The sequence below is a fragment of the Pterocles gutturalis genome, unplaced genomic scaffold (genome assembly GCF_000699245.1).
Source record: "Pterocles gutturalis isolate BGI_N339 unplaced genomic scaffold, ASM69924v1 scaffold33562, whole genome shotgun sequence".
NCBI lineage: Eukaryota > Metazoa > Chordata > Aves > Pterocliformes > Pteroclidae > Pterocles > Pterocles gutturalis.
Genome location: NW_010108889.1, coordinates 1 through 26,579, shown reverse-complemented (window position 1 = coordinate 26,579; position 26,579 = coordinate 1). Strand labels below are relative to the sequence as shown.

At 43.2% G+C, this 26,579-nt stretch overlaps 1 protein-coding gene across 1 annotated transcript; it reads left to right on the top strand.

The window, feature by feature from the left end:
* The first annotated feature begins 3,670 nt into the window (after nt 1–3,670).
* Nucleotides 3,671–24,990, top strand: TRIM67 (tripartite motif containing 67). Its single transcript, XM_010072791.1, has 8 exons — nt 3,671–3,859; nt 5,990–6,085; nt 9,864–9,986; nt 11,302–11,412; nt 13,578–13,731; nt 20,274–20,419; nt 23,504–23,642; nt 24,683–24,990. Exons 1-8 carry the CDS (start codon nt 3,671–3,673, stop codon nt 24,988–24,990), a joined length of 1,266 nt encoding a protein of 421 aa, XP_010071093.1.
* The last annotated feature ends 1,589 nt before the right edge of the window (nt 24,991–26,579 follow it).

The following is a 26,579-nucleotide window of genomic DNA, read 5'->3' as shown; positions in this document are numbered from 1 at the left end:
CTGGGGTTTGGTCACCCCAATGCCCTGACGTCGGGTTGGAGTTGGTGGGACATGAGGCTACTTCACGTCCATCACCCTCCCTGACTTTTTTCCTGTTGGTTGCTCCTGACTGCCCAGCGACCCTGCCATTTCTGCTCAGGGTTAGAAAACCCACAGACTCCATGCTGGCCTCACCTTATCTCAGCCAGCAAATCTCAGGCTCATCCAGGCCTCAGGCAGACACCTGCGATTAGCAAGTCCATCTCACTAACTTGTCTGCCTTCCACAGGATCCTTGGCCATCCCGTCCTCTTGTCCTCTTGCAGGTGGCAGAGCCGCCTGTGAGGAGACAGGATGATCATTCCTTCTTTTTGCTGCCTTCCTTTCACCTGGGACTCAGTGCAAGCTGCCACAACCATTTCCCACCACATGTCAATGGGGGAGAGTGGCCCAGAGCCACCTGAATGTTTTAGGCAGGAGAACGTGATAAGGAGGATCACGGGACAGTGTGTTGTCTCCTGGGCCTCAAAGAGGTCTCCCCTACCACTAAGTTCCCAAAGAAGCTAGGAGGAATGGCTGGAGGGACCTTCATGACACAAAGATGAGTAAGGAATTGTAGGATGCATGGGGTCTGGGGACAAGTAAATCTTTTTCTGATTCACATGATGTCACAGTCTGATTCATTCTTCCCTGCAAGGGGTGCTTCTTTGCCCTCCCTGGAGCCCCCAAGGGAAGACTTCAGAGCCAGCCACTTTGCAGCACAGGCAGTTTTCTGAGTTCTAGTAGAGTTGCTGGGTCACTTGGCCACACTGTCCTTGTTAAAAATAAGACTTTGCAGCCATTTAGTAAAGAGCAAGACACAACCTTGGAAGTTGAGAAAGTGTCTGAAGTTAGCTCATTCTTGCTAAGAACAGTGGACTCTGGAAAAACATTGAGTTAAAACGTGAATGTACAGAGGAGGCTTTAATACCTGACTGCTGAGAGCAGTCCTTTGGAGCTTCCAGCTGTACTAGGGGGAAAGGACATCCCCCACAACTGTGGAAAGGACATCCCCCACAACTGTGCAAAGAGCACTTGGCTGGCTCTGCTGGCTGCAGGATTCCCTTCTCACTCTCTGCTACAGTTAGCAGTAAAGGAAGCACAGAGACATCCTTTCAGACACTGCAAGAGGGGACAAAAGCAAGACTTGTCTCATCATCCCTCAGCCATGGAGTGGTTGAGCACAAGCTAGACTGAGATGTTTGTCAAGAAAAAAATAAATTACTTTCAGTTTTTAGACTCGAAAAAAGATGCTCATTGGGGTGGTCTGCATAGTTTGTCCATCGGAGAAAGACAAACTTCTTCAGTACCTGTTTCAGTTTGAACAGTCTCTGCCCAGGGCTCAGCCATCTCCTCCCTGACGTGAGGGGTGTTTGTGCAGAGAAGTTCTCTTGGCTCAGAAGGAGCAGGTTACAAATTCAGAGCTATTGCTGCTTATGCCAATGGCAGAGTCCACTTCTGAGCAGAATTATTTTAACGAGCAGGGACCAAGTTCACTGTGCAAGTGTGGCTGATGTTGCAGAGTGTGAGACCAGCTTGTGCTGTATTGTGATCTTGAATTGAAACTGCTTGATGCCTTTTTGAGCAATGTGATAAACTCTGGTGTAATTGAAGAGCACAGTCAGTCATTTTCTCTCTTTCCTACTGTCAAACATTGTCAAAAGAAAGAACAATACCCTGGTGGTTTATATTTTTCTTGCATTTTTTTTCTGGGAGTAAGGTATCACAGAATGTGATTTTTCTCTTGATTTACAGACCTAATCAATGTGAAAATTCTAGTGAAAGAAAAAAAAAATGCTCAAAATTAACTAATTTGGGGACTCTAAAATTGGGCTCTTGTGGGTATCATTTGTCCCAGAACTGTGTGCTTGACAGAAGATAAATATAATAGAATCACATAGCGAGACAGCCTAAATCATCAGCTCACATTCATTCAGATAAATGGTTTTAGAATTAGATACTTCTGCTTAGAAATAGTTCTCAGATACAGCAATTTCTACAAGTTTATTACCTGTAGTTACTTTGGCCAAACCATAAATTACATTGAGTGGTATGCCAAGTGTAATTCGAGTTTTATGTGTTCTCTCCCGATGCTCCAGGCATAGCTGGTAGAGGAGGGTGGAGGGGCTTGTCCATAAGCATTCTTAGCCCAGTAAATTTGACAGATTGACAGTTGTTCACTGTCAGCTGATAAACACCTGCTTGTCTCCTCTGGCCAGTGGCTGGTATTCTTCACCTAGGAAGGGCTGCCAGAGCCATTGCCCCACCTCTTGGGACACAGTTTCGTTCCACAACAGCAAGCTTCACACATTTTGTTTACTGACTGTAGAACTGCTTTTCACACCTTCAGCTTCAAGATCCATTTCCACCCCACCTCTGTGTCAGCCTTTTGTTCAAACTGTTTGACTGCTCCTTTGTCTGGGTCTCCTGCAGCGATCTCGTGGCAAATGACAGAGTGGATAACCTTGTCCGTGCAGTGCTGCAGACCGTGCGGTGAAGTGTGCATTTACCCTCAGCTGCACTGCTGGCGTGAAAGTTGTACCAGACTGATTGGCCCCTGTTAATGGTGCAGGTTCCCCATTACGCTGCTGTATGTAACTTCTCCTACAGAGAAATTAAAAATGGTGTAAAACAACAATGGGCCCCCAATGGCATAAATCTGTGGAAATCCACTGACTTAGCTGGACTTTAGTATATTCAAAGTACATCTGGACCAGCAGTTTAAGGTTATTAAGTAAAACTGTGTAAGTCTTCTGACAAAGTTATGCTCGATGTTTTCATAGCAAGAACAGTGACGCTGTTGTCAGATTTAAGTTGGCAGGACTTTTGACCTACCAATACAAGGATTGGTGGTGGATACGTTTCAGGTCTGCCTGTTCTAAGTGGTTTTATATACACCAAAACGCTGAAAAAAGCCACAGCTGGATAGGTCTGTGAAGGGCAGGCAGGCAGGCATTTGAGGGCAAGTGTTGGTGTCCAAACACTTGCTTTTATTTGGTGGCCTAAAGAGTTGTGTTCCCAAAAACATGTGGGCTGTTTCAGAATTCAGCACCAGGGCTTATCTAATCAATAGTTAATCTGCTGTTAAAGAGAGATGGAGGCAAAACAAGTTAAATGAGCATGAACTCTTCAGTTGAAAAAGGTCATGGGTATTATCTGGTTCATTTTCTAAAATCAAAGGAGGCATCGGTCTTCCATGGCCATCTGGGTTTAATTACTCACCCTTGTTATCTCTCTGTTCCTCTATTTGATAGAAGTAGAAACTTGGTATCCATCCCAAACATCCACATTACTGGTTGCGAGAGCAGGTATTAAAGCAAAGATAACACCAGGTAGAATATCGTTTGTCAGGAGTTATTGTCACAGTCAATGGAGCTTGTAACATTTCAGTTTGGCTTCCAGGAAATATTTCTGCAGCATGAAAGATTGCTCTGAGTGTACAGGAAATTTTTTTATGGCTTGGTTGGTTTACTGAGGGCTTAGTCATATAGCTCCATTTGATTTCAACAGGAGGTACATGACTAAATTCCAGTGCTTTGTAAGGTATCTTTTACAAATGCTTGGAAAAACAAGGCTATTATCTCTAAGTGGGTTTCACAAATGGAGATTTGGTCTTCTCCTTGGCTTCACGCTGCAGTTGTGTTAATGCAGCCATGGGTTCTAATGAACATGGCAATTCACTTATGAGCCCTTTGAACAGTGACATTGTTGAGTTTCTGTTGCAGCTCTTTGCAATGGGAGCGTGCCGGGAGCCAGGAGAGACTGTGATAATTGCCATCGGTACATGTGTCGGTTACAATTCATCTGTGGTGATTCAGTTTGCTACGGCTGCTGTGATGCCCGTATATAGTTTTTGGCTCTTCTTATCTGGTGAAGTGAACTTTGAGATTATTTGAGAGCGAGGGCAGATGTTGGAAAGGTGGAAGTTGTACTTTTCTTGGGACTAGCCATTGGTTTTGATTTGAAAGAAAGCAGCCCTTGCCTCCCTGGGACAACTTGGTTGGGCCAGTCAATGGCCGAGCATACCACTCTTTTGCCACTTATTTCTTTCTTGCTTCCTCCCCAGCCGCTTGGTCATATGCTGCTTCCACCTTGTCAGCGTGACAAACCAAAGGCTCAGATATGCCTTGTGGATGGAGCGGAAAGTGCAATCAAAAAGGGTGGGCTTTAAACTCTGGCAACCACAGGCAGCCTGTGGAGAGCTGACCTGACGTCCTGATCGGCTGATCTGTCAGAAGATAGGGACCCCTTCAAGGACTTAGAGTTTGGCTCTGTAACCTCAAGTACGGGTCATATCAAACGCCATCACTTTAAATTTCTGTGCAATGACAGGAGTTTGTGTAAGAGAACATTAAATATTCAAATACTGAGAAACAGACACAGTAATGTGTCTTCCTTCCCATTACATTTGTTACAAACAAGTTGTACTAAATCATATTTTATTTTCAAATTTAGCACTAATGTAATACCTGTGACTGGGCTTAAAGGGGAAAGTTTGTGTGAATATGAGGAAAACACAGCAGGGTTGCGCTGTGATTCAGTCCCAGCTCTCAGTCAGGGTTTGTACCCACTTCCTGCAGAGCTGCGTGGGGTTAGGCAGGTACCTCTGCCTGCTCAAGGCTGCCTGCCTCGGAGCCAGGCTGTGCAGTGCCCGCAAGGACCTGCCAGGGTCTGCTCTTCCCTGTGCTATGTGAGTGAGTGAGCACGAGGGGAGGATGAGTAGAAGACATTCAGGCAGGAGGTAAGCTCAAAACTTTGGCAGCCTGAAGAAGTGAACTGTGCCCTTTTCAAGGATGGAGTAATAGTCTTCCCTCCAGGAGCAAGAAGGAAGCAGAGGATGAGTGGTGACTTACTGAATTTCTATTAGGTCTCCTCTCACAGGCTCAGAACCTTTGTGCCTTCCTCCTCTGTCTCAAGGCACGCTCTGGTCTAAGGAATCAAGAAGAGATGTCAACCTTTTGAAAGCCTGATGTTAGCAAAGATAGTTCATCTTCCATTTCCCGATGGCATTTGTTGTATCCATTTGGTGAGGATAATTAACTGGGCACTGGCAATCTGGTAGTGGCCAAGTCCACCTAAGGAGGAGACCCACAAAGAGAATGTCTAACCTGCAGGACACTCATGGTGGGACCTCTGCATTATATGTCTGTACGGAGAGGTAATGATGGATCCAGGCTTGCCATGGGTTCACAAGTGGAGCAATACAGTTTCTGTAATCCCAGCTGGGCTTCCAGGGAAGCTGCGCTGGGGCTGCTCTGTGCATACCATGGTGGTTCTGGGTCTGCCTGGTGGCAGAACTGCTGTTTCCTTCCCGTCCTGGAAGTCCATAGAGAAGCTCCTTGCTCATTTTAGAGATAGATCTCAGGCATCAGCTGAGCAAAGGGGATGTTGAGTCTTTGGTGCGGACTTACAATAGATATACACCTTATCTCTCACCTGCCAAGAGTTAGAGGAAGGTTTTTTTCACAGTTTTTCCAGAAATACTCACCCCTTCTGTTAGGTTGGAGCATGAGAAACTGGAGCCCCAAAGGGACGTTACTATGAAGGCTGAACACATTTATAAAGAATTCAGGCTTTGATGAAAAAAAAGTGCCTTTTTGGAAAGCACTTGGGGACTTTTCACCATGACAGATGCTACTGTGTAAGTGTAAGACTATTATCCCCTTATATATATATGTGGGTAGCTGTCTTATAAAAAGGTATTTTGTCTTGCCAAGTCACTGCAATAAAGTGGAATGTGCAGACACAATACTTGACTGCCCCCACATCCATATTTCACCTTTATTAAATCTTATTACAATTAAAATCTTAACTATTCTTTTCTATTACAACTGCTCTGTGTGTGTAAGAATACACGCGACAGCAAGTAAGCCTTTTAGCACATTAATAATCAAAACCAAGGATTAGTAAGAAACACATTTGCATTTTATCTCTAATTTTTCCTTTTTTTCCCCTCCTTTTTTTCCTTGCAGGCACAGCTGTCTCAGGCTTTAAATGGTGTTTCAGATAAAGCAAAGGAAGCTAAAGAATTTTTGGTTCAGCTGAAAAATTTATTGCAGCAGATCCAGGTAACTGTAGAACATTCGCTGTTTTGATAATACAGTAATCAATAGAACTGAGTGAATAATTTATTTGATGACTTTGTCTCCTGTGCTATTCTCTTATTTCCTGGAATCATCTAACCTTTCTTGAATGGATTTGCCAGGCAAAATTATTAATCAGATAGTGCCTGCAAGCCCCTCTTAGCTTCTAGATTGTTTGCTGTTTATTGCAAGAAGCTGATACTCAATACTGGACATCTGAGCTGTGTTGATTAGTATTTGATTGAATCCATCGGTCATGCTTCTGGGCTCCTTCCTGACTGTAATTGCTTCAGTTGGGCATTTAGGATAAGTTCTCATTTTCACACATTCAAAATTTACTACTTGTTTTTCATCTTACATTTTCTAAAAATGTACTAGTTTCTGGACAAAATCCAGTCAACCTGTTTATTACAGTATTTGTAGGAGGTCAAAAAAAAGAAGAAACAAATGCTCCTAAATTAATGTGGTCATTTACTGAAGCAGAAGATATTTTCATGCCTATAATTGCCTAGCTTTAATAGTCAGAAGAGGGCACACAGTGTGTGCAGTAATTGAGGGCGCAAACCTAAAATGAAACAAGTCCCGTTTTCAACCCAATTTAGACTCATCAGTGCTGGAGTTCAGGTGATCCTCAAGGACCTTCTCACCCTGCAGGATGTGTCTGGAAATGTGCTGCCGTAGTTTGAGCTTCCCAGCACCCAGGAGGGGACACTTGTTATCCGCAGCAGCAGCTATGGGTTTTCTATGGGACATATGGCATCTGCTCTGTGATATGCCCGCTCTGCTGCTTGCTCATCTTTCACCAACAAGCAAATCCTGTGCCTGTTACTAACAGAAAGCCAAAGCAGAACTTTGAAAATCTGTATTTAGGTTGGAATTTAATCATTAAAATATCCTGCTGATTTTTTTGAATGCTCTGGATGATGAATTCATACCATAAATGCTGCCCAAGCTCTCAGGTTGCCACAGGGCAGTGTAGCTACCTAACCTCCCACTCTTCTGCGGCTACAGGGGAGAAGGGAAGAAACCTGTGAAACTGGTGAAAAAAAGCACATCTAACTGAAAGAAACCAGTGCGAAGCCACGAACTGGTGCCTGTCACATGCCATGTTTTGGTCACAGTGTGAGGTTTGTCTTAGCTGACTTTACCTATCCAAAAGTTAAGTGGCTCATCTAACCTAGTCACTAGGGCTTCCTTCATTGTCCAAGGAGAAGGACAGGCACCTCCAGAGAGCAGTTCTTCCTGCAGGTATGAACAGCTGTTTTAGGATGGGATAACTCATCCAAAACAGTAGTCTATCAGCAATCTTTTCTTGAGTCACCTAGCTCCATTAAAAATGTATTTTCCCCTCCTGAAACCTACAGGTGGCCTGTTACAACTATTGATGACTATGCTGTAAAATCCTTTAATGTGTTTCAATAAAATCACTGCCAAATTGCTCTGCATAAGGGAGCTGCTACAATTAGATCAAAAGACCAAGCCATTTCTTCAATGCTGCTCATTGTTTAAAATGCTAGAGGAGAACCAGGAGGGGACATTGTATCAGCAATCCCCCTCTAACATTTAGGCATGTCTGGGCACAAGGCTGGATCTGAATCTCACGTGTTGAGCCAGTCTCGAGAACAAGTCTGAGTGAGGACACCAAATTTCAGCAAACGGAAACAGCAAGACTGATCAGCTGTATATGTAATTCATAAGTAAAACAATGCTAGAGCATAACTCTGAGTACTAAGGGATGATCACCCACAGAGTTTAACCTTTCATGAGCTCCCTGGCATAGTTTTGTCCTGTGACAAATTGCACTCTTCCCAGCTGATGCCTTAGCAGCATTTGATGATAGCACATACCAGGGAATACTCCTGTTAGGCAGGTTTGGTACAGCCACAGTATTTTAGGGGAAAGGGTTTCAATGTGTCATGATCTGGTCTGTGCCTTTCAGCATCTGAACAAAAAAACCCAGTTCTTGGACTGTCATTTACAGGGAAATAGATCTAGCCTTTGTGCATAGATTTATACCCAGAACCATGTATCTCAGAGCAGGTTGTTTCTAATAGAAGTCTTATGATGGTTGCCACACACACATATACAGACATTTACCCTCAGCAAAAATGTCTTTAAAATGTGTGTTTACACAAAGGAGTGAGCAATATGTACATTTTATTATCCTGTCTCAATGCACAGCAAACCGGCTAGCCATCTGCACTCTTTGTCTCCTCTCCGAGTTTGCCAGAGCTACCAGGAGCTGTGCTTTTATCTTCCCTGGGGCAGTTCTCAAATTCATAATCTACTTTTCTTTTCCCTGCTTTGCAGATCTCTTGTTTCTTCCTCTTTTTTCCTTCCCTCCTCCTTTCTGAGGTCACTTTTACATCTCTTGGTCTCTTCTTTTCAGAAACTGCCTGCTCCTCATTGCCCCTGTTGCTTCCCTGCTCCTCCTTGTTGCTGTCATCGTCTGATTTTCACATTTGCCCATCTGCTGTAACAAATTCATCCTTTCTGGCTTGAAAGAAGCATATCGCCAAACACCTTGTTTGATGTATGAACAGCAAATGAGGAGAGAAAATATGCACTACAGCCATCGATTGATCCAGGCTCTGTACACAAACCAGCACTTTGGGAGTAGCTGGGTGGATGTGGGCTGAGTGGGAGTCAGGTGTGATATAAGCCGAGGAGGGAGAAAGGCAAACAGGAAGAGTCTAAGACAAACCTGTGAGCAGTAACTGAGCTGTCTGGTGCCTCTCCCCCCACCCACCTTGCTGGCAGGGGTAGGACTGTGGTGGGGGCCTCTTGGGGAAGAGTGACTCTGCATACCTCAGCTGGAGAACGAGATGCGTGGGTTGCAGTGCGAGAAGTGCTGAAAATTTTGCTCTCAAAAACCCAAATGAGCAGAAAGGAAGAGAAAAACATAAACAAAAGAGCTAAGAGATAGTAATGAGTTAGGGGCATGTGGTGGTTTACCACAGAGATGCTTCTCCTTCAGCCTGTGTTTGATATCTTTTCACATTTAATGCTTCTTTTTTTCTTTTTCATTTGGGTGTTTGGAAAGCTGATAGAACAGCTGATCATCTTGAAAAAGGAGCTTGAAAGCTTTCTCTCTTACGACCAGAGGAAGTGAGGGAGAGCCTCCCTCTGATGCTAACTGCATCAGTTCCACAGCCACTGAAAGCCATCGCCAGGAGGAGGGGCAGCTCAGGACCTTGTAGTACCATCTGCTCAGATTTCTACAGCTGCAGTGGGATTCTGTGATAGCAGGGTTTGTTCCCCATTGATTGTACAGGGATTTATGTAAGGCTAAGTGATACACAAAATCTCAGGGATTTGTACCTGGTGAATTTCCTTGTAATGAGCCTGTAGACCAGATTCTGGTCCATAATTCTCTTCTAATTTCCATGGTGTAGAGCCAGTGATTTCAAAGTTGCTGCAGTGGGATGACTAAAACAGAATGGGGCAGAATCCTCTTATGTATATGTATACACTGTGTATGATTAGGTTTAGATTTTACATTATGTTGTACTACATCTGTTTTCCGGAAAGTGCCAGTAAATCAGAGTTTTAAATAAGCCCATTTTGTGGCATAGCATCTTACTGTTTCATTTTATAGCATGCAGCTATTACTGGTACAGCTATAATGAAATCAGAAAGGCAACAGAAGTGCCAAAGTCTTGAAAGGAAATCTTTTCTGAATACAAAACCAGGTAAGACTGAACAATAGTTTAAGGTGTAAAATATGCTTTCTTTGATGAGTATGACTCTCGCCTTCTTCTAGGAGAACGGGTTGGATTATGAAGCCTGTCTTGTTGCTCAGTGTGATGCCTTGGTTGATGCGTTAACGCGACAAAAGGCAAAACTGCTCACAAAGGTGACCAAAGAACGTGAGCACAAGCTGAAGGTGAGCACAATTCTCATCAGCTGAGCACAACTGTTGATACCTGACATTACTGTGCATTTTGTGAGGTCCTTAGCCCTTTACACCGTGAAAACTCATAACGACCAAATCTTGAAGTCCTTCAGCAGGTTCCAGGTCAGTAGTTTGGTGGAACTGTGCCTATAGACTTAAAATGAGGCATATACTTCATCAGTTTGTTGAATTAGGCCATCAGTTTTTATTTATCTCATGGGTTTGGGCTGTCTTTTGAGAGGTGCTTGTCAGTGAAACCTGTGTGGTTTGGATTCTGGGAAATTCCAAATGCAAGAAAGCCCTTCTGCCCAGGTAAAATGTTGGGATTTTGGTGTCTCTTCAAACCTTTGAAATTCATGCAAGCCACCCCCAGAAATACATGTGTTTACTCAAAAGATATTAAAGAAATGCAGTAAAGGGGAGTGGGAGAAGAAAGCTATAAATGGTTGAACAAAGTGGCAGTCAAGAAATGTTTAAATAGACACATTTCTTGAAACATTGAACTGCATATGTGATTTTGAGGTATTATAGTGTCAGTAACAGTAACAGTTTCTAAGACAGAAAGAAAAACTGAAATGAAGAATCTTACATGACAGACAATGAATAAAATCTACCCGAGATCAGCACTGAAAAAAAACCTCATGCTTAACAAGAACTGACACTTAGGGCATATTGCTAACAGCACAGCTAATCCTGGAGTTTACTCCTGTTAGGCTGTTGTACCTCAGGAATTGTGCTATCGAATGCAGTGCTATTAGGCCTAGTCTCTATCCACATGGCAGCAGAATAAAGTCCAAAATCTGGAAAAATGAGATGCAGCTTTTTTATTTCTTAATCCCAGCAATGCATCCTTAAGCAGAGCAGGGTCAATGGTGAATTGTGAAGAGAATGGTAGAGTATAATCTGCAAGAAACCACTCCTGCAGTAATCGTCTATATTTGTCTTTTAAGTGAAGGGATTTTTAAAAGCTCAGATTTTAGTGCAAGTGTGATTGTAAATGTGAATACTGTAAATGCAGAAACATATTCTGTGCTCTTTCTGCCCCAAGCAAGCTTGATCTTTGAGCAATTAATCTGCTCTGAAAATTGAGATTCACTGTGCACAACATTTTGCCAAGCTAATTATCAGTGTTTGCAATACAGAGCAAGTGAGTGTAGCTGATGGAGATATGGCAATGGCCATATGGCAGCTAAATTAAGCATAGCTTTAACGCACTTTTCCATTCGTTGTCTCTTCTGAAATAATCTTATACAGTTCACTGTAAGCTGAGGCAGTCATCAGATATGTACTGATGCTTGTTTTCTAGGTTGTTTGGGACCAGATAAATCACTGTACACTGAAGCTACGCCAGTCAACGGGGCTTATGGAGTACTGCCTAGAAGTTATCAAAGAAAATGATCCCTCTGGGTTTTTACAGGTATTTCTATTTCTGATGTTCTGGGGGGGAAAAAAAAAGACAAGATGTTAAATCTAAAAATGGATGGCTTTGTTGAGAAGCCTCTTCCACCACCAAGGCAGGCTCACCTTAACTCCTGTTAGCCCTGTCTAAAAGCTCAGGAGGCCCGTTGACCACATGGACGTCCCAGTGAAGGGATGGCTTTGAACAGCCATGCTCTGACCGAGGTGTGGAGTTAGCGATTATACCCCTGACTGCTGACGTCTTTCCTCTTGCCAGCCCTTCTTTCTGGGCCAAAAGAGAAATGCTACACAGTTAATGATAACTTTCTGCAGAATATTATTTTATTCTCAGCGGAGAGACCCAACACAGGGACTCGCAGAGCTCTCTGATCAATTTGCTTCTCCCTTTTGCGTTACTCTTTCCTGTGTGAAAGAGTCTTTTCAACATCTCCCCTATGAGGAAATCCAGACTTAAGGGCTTGCGTGCAGCTTCGCTTCACTGGGGTTGTTTCACCTCACAGGGCTACAAGACCTGTTTTGTAGCAGATGACCCAGGTACCCCCTCTTTGCAAAATATGGCCTAGCCAACAATTGCCTTAATTTGCAGGATATTGGTTCTTAGGTGGAAGCAGTGAAAGCATCTATTGAAGAGATAAAACATAACAGTTTTGTTATCCAATTATTTATTTTGCCTAATTAATCTATTTATTAATCTTTTATTAATTGTTTTATTTTGCCCTATTAGTTTTGCTGCCTTATTAATTACCTGAGAAGAAAGGCACATCAGACAGAATGATCTACACATGGCTGTCAGCTGAACAGGGCACACTGCACACATGAATGCATGAGTGTCAGGGGGCTGTCACAGCATCCCTAAAAAACAGGATGAGAATTAGCCAACTTAAACCTATTAGCACTCCAGATTGATTGTTACTGTCACGTCTGGTCTCAAGCAAGAATGGGGAATGTGTGGTGTACATTAATCTCAAGACTACACAGATCTAAGCAGGCTGTCAGTTGGATACCGCGGGACAAATAAAACCTTTAGGTCTTATCTACATGCTAGCTAGATACATGCTTTGTTTTCATTTCACCTTACATTTCCTGTAACCTTTGTGGCTTAGTCACCTTTTATAAAAAAATACTTTTGTTTTTACCTTTTTGTGGCTTATCTAACGATTCTTTCAAGGCAACCAGCAAACATTGAGACACTGCATTACTTAAAGCAACTGCCTCTGCAGCCAGGACATTGAAACACAGCCAAGGGATCCAGCATCCCAGTAAGTGACCCCAAGGCTGTAGGAAGGCTGTAAGATGCTTCTCCACTTACTGCACAGACTGATTAGCAGCTGTGGATGCAGGGCTCAGACAGGAGTGTCTTCCAGTAACAGTAAAGAGGAAAGGTATCTGAACTCCTGCAAATCAAGAAAACTCTCTGTGACCTTTCCAGAAGAACATCTTGCTCCCTGTGATTTACAGGGAGCTCACTGGGAAGGACTCCAGATATCCAAACGGCCACTTCAGGGAGCTCAAGGACAGTTGTGTTCATTGATTTCCACAGAGCCGGGATTTCACTTCCAGACGAGTCTGTTGTGATCATCTTTTTCTGACTTTTGGCCTAGCTGTCTGTGGGCTGAGCTAGAGCAAAGCTTCAAGAATGAAATTCAGTTTTGATGTAATGATAGAAAATCCATCATATTCTTTGGAAATCTAACAACTTATCACCCTCACTGTGAGAAATATACACCTTCCTTTCCATTTGATCTTTTTACTCCTTTCAGTTTTCATCCACTGCATCATCTCTGCTGAATGGAGAGACCCTTTAACATTTAAGCCTGTCTTTGTGCAACTGCTTTTTAAACAGGAGAGCAAAACTAGACTGTGCATATCAGAGAACAGAGTGCAGAAGTGTATGTGTCATTCAGAGGCATGATATGTAGCATAATCTTAACAGGCTATATAAATGCAGTTTTTACTTTCCTACCCTAAGATGAGATTTGTTTTGAAAAGATGAGACGAAAGGATGCAACATACATGGAACTCATCCCAAAACTACCAGATCCCGTCTCAGCTGTCATGCTGTCATATTCCCAATTTCATTGTGCTGTATCTATCTCTCAGGCGTGCTGTCACTTTTAATGTGCGCATCTGCCGTTTCGTTATAAGCCTGATACTCTCTTTCAGATTTCGGATGCTTTAATCAAGCGTGTTCAGGTATCTCAGGAACAGTGGGTCAAAGGAGCCTTGGAGCCAAAAGTGTCTGCTGAGTTTGACTTGACTCTGGATAGCGAACCTTTACTGCAGTCGATCCACCAGCTGGATTTTATTCAGATGAAATGTAGGGGTGAGCTTTTATGATTTTATTTTTTCAGTTTTCATGCATGTGTTAAAATGGTGCTGGGAAGAAGGGGGACATTGAGGGAGGAAAGAGGAATGAGTTGCAATTGCTGGAGGGTTTTAAAAGGTTTTCAAGCAAAATCAGATTACTACTTGTCTCCTAGAAAGGTGTGCTCACCTCACATACAGTGACCTGAACAAGCTAAGACAGAGATACCAGGTTCAGTTAAACATTCGAAAAGATAAATTATTCACAGTAGGGCTGTCTATCAGCTCTGAAGATTAAAAGGACATTGGCTGCATGAAACTTTATGCCATTTTACGGAATTCCTAGATTTCACATAGTTAATTCAAAATACCAGTTACCTCTATCTTGTCAGGAGCAGCTGAAGTAGTAAATAAATGTTCTCTCTCCCCTTATGCTTGAATGTGGAAAAAAACCTGCTTTGACATATCTGGACTGTGCTGTGAACAGTGCACAGCTTAAAAAAAATTGTGAGGCAGAGATTCACCAGGGAAAAGTAGCTCTGTATCCTTCCTTGGTTCCAGGTATCTGAATGAGAAGGGAAAGGAGGTTAAAAAAGGTATTTGAAAGCAGAAGTTGATGAATAGTAGATGCCATTGGCAAAAAAAAAGAAACCATCATGCGTTTTTAGTGAGCTTGGTTTGTATGGAGCAGGATGAGAACTGCATCAGAATTAGACAGATCCATAGACCAGCTAGATTTGAAGGCTGTTGTGGTCCCTGGGAACGATGCCATTAGCTTCCCTCAGTGGTGATTCAAGCCTTAATTATACACGTGGGTGACAGAGTAGAGGCTGCCAGAAGTCGATGAATGAGTTAAGGATAATCGTGTTGTGATGCCGGATGTGCTTTTTTTTTTACTCCAAGCAACCATAAAGATTTTTGTTCAGTTTATCTGTCCTCTCTGGGCCTAATTCTGAACCTGAGAGACCCAAGGTGAAGTTATTAGAGTGGATAATTTGGCAGATAATTATGTGGAGAAACAAGGAGAGACAGGGAAAGGCCAAAGCGTGCTCACCAAGAAGGGTTTGCATCTTGGCATAAATGGGCTGAATTAGAATTACTCAAAAACACCTGTGAACTGCTCCTTTGAAAAGTTAACAGCCAGGAAGGTGGGAGTTGAGAAAGAAAGAGTATCACTGATAAAACTTCTCTGAATATTGCCTGCACTTGTCTGTTTAAATCGGTTATATTTAATGCTCGCCATACTTATTGTTAAATATATTTCATACTAATCTTCCGCCACTCTCCTTCCCGAACATACAAAGAATTTAGTTAAACTATCCACTTAGATTGCTAATTAACCACAGGTCACTTGAGGTGAGAGAGGCTTAGGTATTTGGCTTTTGGAGATTCATCTGGCTTTAAGCTTGAAGACTTAGAGATTTTAACTGAGCCAGATTCGCTGAAGCTTTATGAAAGATAGTGCTGTCTGCTGATGCTCTCATTTATCATACAATTGCAGTGCAGCTCTGGTACTGAGCTAGACATGGTCTGAGGAGCAGAGGACAGGACTGCTTCTGCCCAAGTCTGTGGAGAGCTTACAAACACCCTTGGGCTTTGCTCCCCAGGTGCATCTTAACAGTTAGACCTCAGGAAGGGCTTTTCCTTGAGCTACCTTGACCTTGACCATGGAGTACCTGCTGTATGTCCCATCAGGTTGGTCAGCGCAGATGGTATGACCATTTACACGCCATGCAAAGAATGGTGGAAATGCCATTTGTCCTGGCCACTGTTCCTTCATAAGGGACTGCATTATTCCTCCTCACACCACTGTGTGCTCAAGCACTACAAGCCACCAACTGGTCCCAGGCACTGAGGATTGTTTAGTATATAGAGGTGTATTTATATTTTTCAGTTTCTGACTGCAAATCTGTTTGCATCTTAACTGCTCAGTCTGACACTTTGGCATTTTTTTTGAACTTTGCTTCCATGACTTCAACCAGCTTTGCATTATCTTCTCACGCACAGTGGTCTTGCATCTAGAAATGCAGGTACCCCAAAGTAAACAACTCAGCATTTCAGCAGTGAGCACCCAGGCTGACTGGGAACATCGCATTGCTGACTGTGAGGAGAAGCTGGTGTTGCAGGGCGATGTTTTGCTATTTATCACCATCAGGACTTGTACATTTCTGAGCCTCCAATTTCACAAAGAAAAATCTATGTGTCTCTTCACATCTGCTCCTCTTTCTCCAATCCTACCTACGCCAGTACACCAACAAGTCATCAGTCTTTGCCAAATGTTGGTCTTGAGGGGAGTGTTATTAAGTTACTGTACTGGTCGATCTGACAAGACTAGATGCATTAAAGACATCAGAGATGACCTGTAAAGGGAGTTTTGGGGAAACCCTGGAGAATAGGGCCAGCATGGCTTTTCCAACTGCAAGTTGTTTTGTTCCAAAAGCTTTGCAATGTAAGGTCTGTACTATTGTTATCGATGCTTAGTGCATGACTGAATTTCTGTATTTTTTTTCAAACTCTGGCCTCATTCAACCTCAGTGAGCTTGCATGGGTCATTTAGAGTGAAAGCATGCTTGTAAGTAAACATTGATTCACTGTGTTAGACAAAGAAGAATGAAAATGAGAACAAATCACATTACATTTGCTTTGATGACTTGTTCATGTACCTTACTGGTGGATGCTGTATAAACCCATGTCTAAAGCTAATCTCAATAAATAAAGATATGGGGTTTTTTTTACAGAAAGAAAAAACAATTTGGTAACAAATTAAATGTGCAGAAATGTGACAGGTGCAGAAGTCATGCAGACATGTTGACCAAAGGGTCTCACTGATAGCCCTTGGGCAAGAGTCCCACACTCCCCGGGCTAGCTGACCTGCTGAGACACACACACAGTTCTAGTAATTGCTGGCATTTTGAGCTTTCCCAGATCCCTTTTCTCTGTGTGTTTTCTTCTCTCTGTTGCTTTTTCTGAGTGTCTTGGCACAAAATTCCTGTCTTCTTTGATGACTGACTCAATGTGTACCTCACATTTCCTCAGTTCAAGCTATGGGTACAGGAAAATACGTGTTCCAGGTTGGTTTTGTTCAAGCAGCTGGAACTGTCCTACAATCTTGGTTTGTTGCAAAAGAGAGACTAAGTACAAAATAGGAAAAAATATAGCTGCTCTCTAGTTTTCTGTACCACCTCTGAATGTTTACTCATATGCCCCTTCTCCTTGTCAGGAGTGAATCCTTCCCTCTTCTGCAAACCAGTTCACGAAGATTCTCCAGACACATCTCCTGCTGCAAATCTCTGCTTTTCCAGACATGAGCTGCACATGATGAAAGAGTAACTGTTTCATTGTAGGCTTTGTCCCTGGTTCTCTCTGCCCTGCATCACAGACCCAGGTCTTTGCCTGTGGTCTCTCCTTCTCTCTCAATGATGCTGTTTGTAGGGCACTTGCTACAGGAGTGACTCAGGCTATTTCAGTGCCATACTGCAGTTTTGGAGGAGGTCAAAGTCTTCATATTTCTGAGGATCCCATTCTTTCACTGCATTTAGTCCTTTAAAAATTAATCTGGGAGGGTGGAGGGCATTGTTGCACAACTTGCTTGTAAAGAGGACAAATACCAGACAACATCTTCGAGCAGCCCTGCTCTACCCTGCAAGGAGACCAGCTGTGAGATGCATTGAGCAATGTGTTTTTGAAACTGCTGAGTTGACTTGAGATATCAGTATCACATTTTTCAGCTGTGACCCACATGAAACACTTTTAAAATATCAGGACATCATTCAGACTCATTTAAGGTCTTGCTGTGCCAATGCAGTATCATTTCTCCCTTTGTATTTTTAATTTTTTCCTTCAAAAAATCTCTAGAGGACTTTAAGTTGAATAAGAAGTGGGACAGCACTGTAAATTAACATCTGAGTCTTCTTTTTTTTTGGACAGTTAGCCTATTTTTTTCTTTTCTTAGTCCTGTGCCTTTGCTCTTCACTATGAAGTATATCCCAGTGTCCTGATTATTCAACTTGCTTTGCACTTTCCTATGACTTTTACAACAAGTGTTCACCTTTTCATCTCCCAGAGGGAATCTGAGATCAAGGCAAATCTATGCCCATCCACATCCATGGGAGGAGGCAGGAGGGCAGGCACATCCAGCAAAGCTCCACAGCTGCTTGGTGGGAGCATCTTACCTCTCCTTCAGCTGCTGTAGTTGTGCAGTTCAGGCCACAGGCTGGCCCAAAGGGAGTAGGAGGCTGATAAAGATTACTCACAAAAACTTAAATGTCCAGTGACACAGTAAAGAAGCCCAGGCACTTCCCCAGACTATGTGTGACTCTCACGCGTACAGCCAAAATTCACACTGCACCTGGGAAGTGGGAACAGCACTTTACTGAATGAAAATGTATTCTAATCATTCCTGTTTCCATAATTACAAGGGACTCCTAAAACACTTACCCTCCCCCCAAAATTCTGCTCTTTTTTTTCAGTGTTGTGCATTATGTGAACAGTCCCTGAAATCCTCCCATCAGTGTTCCTAGGAAATTTTTGCAGGGGGTTGGAGAGTTTGGTGATCTCTTCAGAGATGAGGTGGTGTGGTCTATTTTGCACTTTATAAACTTCAGGAATTAGGTTTTCACCCAGTTTTGCCAGAGGGAGTCTCAGAAGTGGGGAGGACCCAGCGAATGCCTCCTGAGAGGGTTAAGCAGTTAGCTAAAGTGGCAGGAGTGTGGATGACTGATACAGCCCTATCTTCTCCCCAGCTCATCAGTCACTGGAAGTACACAGACTAAGAAACACAACCAAACCCCCAAACTTAAAATGGTTCACTTAAAACATCCCATTACCTCTGAATTCCTTGTTTTCAGGATTTTGACTCTTGTAATGTCACATTTCTGTTACTTCTTCAGACACGGTGTCCCCTAGAGAAATGTCTACTTTCCATGTGAAAAAACAAGCAGGTGTTTATTTATTACACCCTCTGAATCATCCTTAAATATCAAGGAATAGGAACAAGGCTTTTTTTTCTCTTTTCACGGAAAAACCTTCAAGAGCTAATTTATGAAGCTCTTTTGTTTCAGACCACAGTCATTCTTCTGGGCTAACAAGCATCTGCGTTTGCTGGGTGATGGATAATGCCAGTGGAAAGCCACAGTACCTTCTGCACTGTTTATCACAAGTGTGATGTTGACTTTCGTGTCACTTCCAAAGTGGGGGTGAAGCTTCAGCCCTGTCACATGGTAGCGTCCACTTTTCCACAGGATGCTTGGTACACAAAACGCAAACAGTCCTCTTTTATCTGGTGAGGTAAAATAGAGCGAAAGGAACAGCTCAAGGGCTTAGCTCTCATGCAGACGGAGGCAGGAAAATAAACACGAGAGGCTCAAAGCAGAGTAGATGAAAGAAGAGCAAACTGACATTGTTAAGAGCTAAGTCAATGAATGCTCAGAGCACTCAGCTCCTTGTACAACACGATTGAGCTCTGAGAAATGTCCTGAATGGTGAAATTCAGCCTTGGGCAGAAGACCAGGCAGGCTTGATGCATCACTTACATCCCTCTTAACCTGTGTGATTTCAACAGGGTGTAAGATACATGCCAGATCTCTCCAAAAGACTGGATTTTCACTTTATAATTTCCAGCAAAGAGTGAACAGTGAGACTTTAGCTGTGTTTAGCAGAGAAGGTGTGGTGGAGGCCTCTTTCCCATAGAGGTGTGGCTGAATGTTTTACTATTTAATTTTATTTTTAAGATGCTGGTCTGGTCAAGAGTCTCTTGGTGTTTCTCCTGAGTGAGTCACTAAAAAGACACGTTGGTAGATAACTGCCACCAGCAGTCTCCTGTGGTGCAGAAGTTCCTTTTGCTACCTGAACCAAAAGATTTAGACAAAATCTACAAATGGAATCATTTTATTCAACAGTTTCTTTTAAGTATGGCTGCCATAAGCTTAACATATCCAAGGTGTTTTTGATGAAAAACTGAGCGGGAAGAGGGGTGATATGTTAGATTAAATGTAAAAAAACCCAACCCTCTTGTGAAGAACTGTTTTCCTGCTGTAGGTAGAGTTCAGGCTCTATCTCACTGCTGTGCTGGAGGAGTGGCTGCTCTGCTGGTTAATAACCCAATTCTTCATTAATGTGTGGGCTTACTGGCAGCACTGTGTCTCCCATTCTGCCCCGTGGCCCAAGACACCCCCTGCCACCGCTGTTTCCTCTACTTTTGGGTACAGTGGGGACCAAGTGCTCTAGAGTGAGAAAAAACTCTTCCAGCCAGTGACCCCGGGAAGGAAACCAGGCACAAGGTCCCCAGATTGTAGTTCTTAGGAGGCACCAGAAGCACCAGAATCCAGATATATTTCTGTTTACGTATATCAGTGAAATGATTTGTCTAACCAAGGAATGACATTTTGTTATATCATTTTTACTGCCTTTTGTTTCAATGAAGGGATCGGACCCTCTTCCTAACAAATATTAACTCGCCTGCAAGGGGAGGGAGGTGAGCGGTCGCCATACCGCCCGCGGCCCAGACTAATGGGGTAGGGCAGACCTACACTAATCTGTACCCAGTTCCCGTTACAGTGCCACCCGTCCCGTTACTGCAGCTGGAGAAGTGTTGCACCAGAAACAACAGTGTGACATTGGCCTGGAGGATGCCACCTTTGAGCCACAACCCAGTGGAGGGTTATATCTTGGAACTTGATGATGGAGATGGTGGCCAATTCCGAGTGAGAATTTCATTCAGCATGTATTTGTGTTTCTTTGTATGTGAGTTTCCTCAGGATATGGATTTGTGTCTGTCTGAGGGTGGGGAGAGGGGCTAGGGAAGACATGGATTGTCAGAACATCCCTGCTTCCATCACAGGGATGTAGAAAGAAATGCAGAGGCTAATTATTAGAAGGATCCCCAACCTGGGTAGGAATTTTGGTTGAAGTTATTCTTGGGGCTCTGGCAAAGAGGGCCTTGAGGTCCCCCTGGAGCATATCAGAGCAGAAAATCCCTTACTAGCTGACAGGAGCTGAAGGTGGTTCATTCCATAAACCAGAGATTTATTTGAAGGCCCTACTCTTGTCTGTTCATAGCACCCTGTTTCAACAGCTGAGATTATTGGTTCAGAAATACAACTCAATTTTTCATGGTTTTATGAGTAAAAAAATTAGATCCTGCATAAAAATATGGGATTTCTAAATCTTTTCTCTGGGATTGGATGAGATCAGGCTGGTGGAAGCTTTCTGCAGACATGCTGCGATGGGGTTGGTGAGTATGGGAAGGCATCCTGAGTGCTGTCCTTACAGACCCTCAGGGGGATGCCACAACCCCTTGCTCCTGCCTGCAGGTGCAGGGTATTTAGAGACTCCCGACCCTTCTTGACATATCCCGATAAACAAACTACAGAAATAACTAAATCAACTTTCTGCCAGCCACGTCCTGCTGGAAGCCTGCAGGCCTTCCTCCTCAGGCAGGCTTCATGCTCCTGTTGCTCAACGACCAGGCTGGCCCAGGGCATTCCCTAAGGGCTGGTGCCTTGAAAGCATCTGGAGATCACGGTGGAGTACAGCTGCTCTCTTCACAAATGGAAAATTTTGCCAAAAACATGTGATGGCATTTGTTTGGGAGCTGCAAGCTGGCTTCCCAATGGAAACTTAAATCTTTCTCAAGCAGAAAATGGCCTGGCATGGGTCCACCTAAGGAACTGCCTCCCTGTGCCAAACTGCTGCACCCATGGCAAGCAAAGGCACCTGGTTTGGACGCCCCTCCTTAGAAGAGACAGCAGTCTTGGAAGGGCATTTTGAAGAGGGCACAGTTTTTCTGTAAGGTCTCCTCAGTTCCCTAGTCCAAGTATCATTTCACATGGGTTTGAAGAGGCTGGTCTCCACTGCTGGAAGTGTGTAAGGGTACCGTTGTGAACGGCTGCTGGGAGTGGCCGATATAGTTAATATTAGTAGGTAAGAGTGTTATCAGTGCATGATAAAGGAAGAGTTAGGAACAAGGCGTTTTGAATTCCAGTGTCTTGGGTAAGCTTTTTCAAGTGCTATTCACATCTAAATTAATAGTTGTGAATAAACAAGATTTCCGGCTGGTGTATATCCATGCTCATTTGTGGAGGGAGTTTTGTAACTGTCAAAAGTTTCAGGACTGCCAGCACTGCCATGTCAAGATTTTGGATTGGAAAAGATACAAACCCATCTCAATCCTTAAAAATATAGCATGACAACTTCTCAGGGAATGCTTTGCTTGCTCTAGAGAAACACCCTCAGTTTTACCCACTGAAAGATAAACTGCAGGCTTCTCAGCAATGCCATTTCAGTAAGAGTTTGCTGACCCTTTTCATGAAGGATTATATATCTGAAAGCAATGACACTGGCTGCACTTCATTCGTATTTGATGGGTGGATTTAAAGAACAGCTTTTGTCTCCCATCGTAGCAGAGAGCATCAATCTGAATAAACGCAAGCAACGAACAGTGGTAAAAATATGAAATGGATTAGAAAATGTTAGTTATCCTGCAAACACAACTTTTTGCACAGACAGCGTGTGTTATAACATGGAGATAAATTTATCTATTCTATTAAAACTCTTCTTTCTCTCCATGAGAGATCATCAGCTAACTCAGGACCAAAGAGATTTTGTTATTTGTAGCAGCTGCCATAGTAGCAAAGTGGACAAACACATGGCCCGCTGTAAAGTTAAGCAATCCCTTTCTTATTCATCACGTCCTTAATTCACTTTAGGTTTGTATCAGAGAGCCTTAATCAACGGCACTACTCTTGGGCATATACTTAAGTGTCTTAACTGAACAAGGGCCTGAGGGGTCTGCTTTGTCACAGCCTTAAGCTCTTTAGGGCCTTTGCTACCATAAATCTATGGATTTCACAGAATCGGAGAAATTGGAGGTGGAAAGGAATTGTGGCTTTCAACCTGTTGCTGAGACAGGATTTTTTCCTTTTCTGTCATTTTCTGTTGCTTTGTTCAGTTTTCCAATAAAACATGAGGTTTCTAGGCTTCTTTCAGTTAATCATAGACTGCATAATCATCATAGAATCGTAGAACAGTTTGGGTTGGAAGGGACCTTAAAGAACATTGAGTTCCAACCCCCCTGCCATGGGCAGGGACACCTCCCACTAGACCAGGTTGCTCAAAGACTCATCCAGCCTGACTGATCCTCTTCATTAGTCTGCCTAGATGTTCCTCCTCCTGAAATATTTCGCATTACACAAGTGCTTGCTGTTTAATAAATCTTTGCAGACTTCTGTGATGTCTCTGTTGTTTAGTTGCTGTTTCATCATGTGATGCATGCAATCCTAATCTTTAGGAGACCAGTTTCTTCTGGCTCTGTGTTTGTGGGTTTCAAAATTATATTGTAGCACAGGCATGAGACAACCTTTCCAACATAATAAAACTGTGCCTACTTGGTGTTTTTTATTCTTCCACACCCTCCTTTTTTGGTCCTACATAAATATAAGAATGGTCACAGTGGGTCAGACACTGGGACTACAATCCAAAATAGTGTTTTGGCGTAGATGTTTAGGAAAAGAGGAAAAAAAATTAAGATCTATTTGTGTTGTCCTTTACTGCTGTACCCCTCCAGCTTCATCTTCACTTTAATGTCTCTACTGCTAACCATACTTGATGTCTCCACTCCTGTGGCTGTCTGTGTTATAACAGCATAACTTCTACATCCTGGGAAGCAATGAGAAGCTCTTCACTTGTGGTTTATATTTAGGAGTCTTAACATGTGATCACAAGGCACAGAGAAACAGTGAAACTATGGCCCTCTTTCTCTCTCTCCTTTTTTTTGGGGGAATGTTTAGGAAGTATATGTTGGCAAGGAGACTCTCTGCACCATCGATGGCCTTCATTTCAACAGCACCTATAATGCAAGAGTCAAAGCTTTCAACTCATCGGGAGTTGGTCCTTACAGCAAGACAGTTATTTTACAGACGTCAGATGGTGAGTTGGGTTTTTGCCAGTTTCTAAGTGAAAAGCTGCAGGTCTCAGTGTCAGGACACATGCATCCTTTTATACCCACTAATATCTTTGGCAGTTGCTGGAATGGAGATTTTGGATCATCTGAATGGAGAGGCCAGGAACTGAGCATGCACAGAGACTGAGCACTACTCCTAGCACTTTTGGAGATTTTCCATTATCAGTAACACTTCAGGTTTCAAATAGTGCAATTTTATTTGGCTGTAGAAGTCTGGGGTCTAAGATTCTTATTTCCTTTAGTATGCAGAAGCCATTATGCAACACATGGGACATTTGTGTACCACTCTGTATCCACTTCCCTATATATCTTTGGAATTTGCCTTTTTTCTTCACTACTGCTTCAATTTCACACCAAGGTTTGACAATACAGAAGTGGGAATTCATGCTTGTTCCTCTGTAATTATACTTGACATCCATATGGGCATCACTAATGATGTTGTAATGAATAAAAAAATGTATTCAATTACCACTTCCACTTTTATGCTGTGTTGCCAAAATAGGCCAGTTTAAAATATTTATACTTTAAGAGCTTTTTCTGTTTTTTGGTTTGTTTTTTATTTCTTTTCCTTTTTTTCCCCTTTGATAAACTAGCAAAGTCAGTGCTAACCAGCACGGACACGGTAGAACTCCATTTCCATTAAAGGCAATCCTGAACCAATTCACCTGTGTGTGCAGTTGCCATATCCTGGAGAAGCCTTTGTCTCCTCAATGACTTTCTTGTTAGTCTGTGAGAACAGAAAGTCACTGCCCTTAGCAGCTTACATTCAGAGGAACAAGCACAGATAATATAAAGCACTTCTGAGCTGAAAAACAGCAGAGTACCGGCACAGAGCAATCTTGTGTAGCTGCTTACAGTAACACAGAAAGATTGTCTTTATTACCTGAGAGTGCAGTGGGGTCTTTAGGAAGGCAGAATCTCATTCTCCTAATAGAAGAAAAGCAGACAACACTTGAACTCAGCCCATTCTTGCTGTAATGCTGCCTTTCCTTTTCCCCTTCCACAGTGGCGTGGTTCACCTTCGACCCCTCCTCAGCTCACAGAGACATAGTGCTGTCGAATGACAACCAGACTGCCACCTGCAACAGCTATGATGATCGGGTTGTTCTAGGCACAGCAGCCTTCTCCAAGGGCGTGCATTACTGGGAACTGCATGTGGACCGGTATGACAACCATCCGGATCCAGCCTTTGGCATTGCCAGGATTAACGTCGTCAAGGACATGATGCTAGGCAAGGATGACAAGGCATGGGCCATGTACGTTGACAACAACCGCAGCTGGTTCATGCATTGCAATTCTCACACCAATCGGTAAGCATCTCCTGCATGCTTTTCTCATTACTGACCGTTTTTTCTGCTTTGCATCAGAGGAAGGGGTCTCAGCAAGCCATCTAGTCCATATCCCTGCTAAATGTAGCTATTTTACTCCTTTTTAAAAGTCACTAGTGACAGCAATTGCACCTTCTCAATCTGTGTTGGTGTCTGTTGTTCTCACTGTTAGCATTTTTTTCCTGAGATCTAGCCTAAATCCCCCCTGCTGTGATTTAAGCCTGTTATTGCAAGTCCCACCCAGGGTGTCAGCAGACAGGAGTGCAGCACACTGGGATGCAGGATTTCTCTCTCATTGCTGAAGGAGTGCAGGGAGAAAGGTGGTTGATTCTCTTCCTTAGGAGGAATCTTGGCTGCAGGGTACCACAATAATTAGGCAAAGCACTGGTGATAGCCTGTTCGCAATACAGGTCTTTGTTGCCAGTCCTAATCAAAGGTAATGCTGTAGGTCACCCCTGTGGTGGTCCAGACACAAGGGACTGTTTGGCAGTGAGGGCTGAGTGACAGCTTCCATCCAACAGAACCATTGGGCTGAAGGGCTTTGAACAGTGTTTCAACCAGTACAACCAATTTACACAAAGGAGGATTTCAGAATGCCCCTGAGCCGTCATTACCAAACCCCTCTTTCTCCCACCACCACAGCGGCAGGGAGACATCTTCTAGCTGAAGCTCCCCCAAGGGCCAGATCACTCAGAGATGTGTATTGGCAGAGATCCAGCGTTGTGCTGACACGGCTGCTTGGCTTTCAGCCCACATGAGAGTTACCTCTGCCTAATCATAGAATAATGCTGGCTGCGTTTTCCTTGACGTGATTCTAGACTGTGCAGGGGAGCTACACAGGGTCAGCTTCGCTTGAAGCTTCCTGGGGTATCACCAGGGTAGAACGTGCTGCTCTCTCCCTGTGTCCCATGAGAGGGAGGGTCAAGCCTTAGCTGAAGGCCAGCTGAGCATGACGGGAGCTGAAACCCTTGAGAAGATCTCAGCTGAAGAGTGTGATTCAGGGTCTTAAGTCCCCTGCTTATTTTGGAAAACGGTGTATTTATATACCTACTCTATCATGACGGGAGATTGATGTACAAATACAGTGACTGGCCAAGGATACCTAGCAGGTCTGTGGCAGGGCAGCGATCAATTTCCATTTAGTTTTCTGCTGACTGTCCCAGCAGGTCTTCCATGCTCACTAATCTGTTAAACGAAATTATTAAAAGAAAGGCTTGCTGTGATTTTTAAAATGCTCAAATGCTGATATTGTCTCCGCAGAGATAAGAGATAAGTTCGTGCCAACATTCACTGTATTCTAAAGCTGTCTCCTGTTTGAATAGTCGTTTATACTCTAAAGCACACTTGTATTTTAAGTAAGTATACTGCAATTGCTGAGATCTTTTGTTTGAAGCAAAGTTTTAGTTTGCAGTTCATTACAGAAGGGTATAAGAACCTTGTAACTGGATCCAAAGCTATTTGAAGTCAATTGGAGAATTTTCATTGCCTCCAAAGGCTTTAAATGATGTCCTAAGTCAATACAGAGTAACATAGCATCAGTATAATAAATATATAGAATCATAGAATCGTAGAATG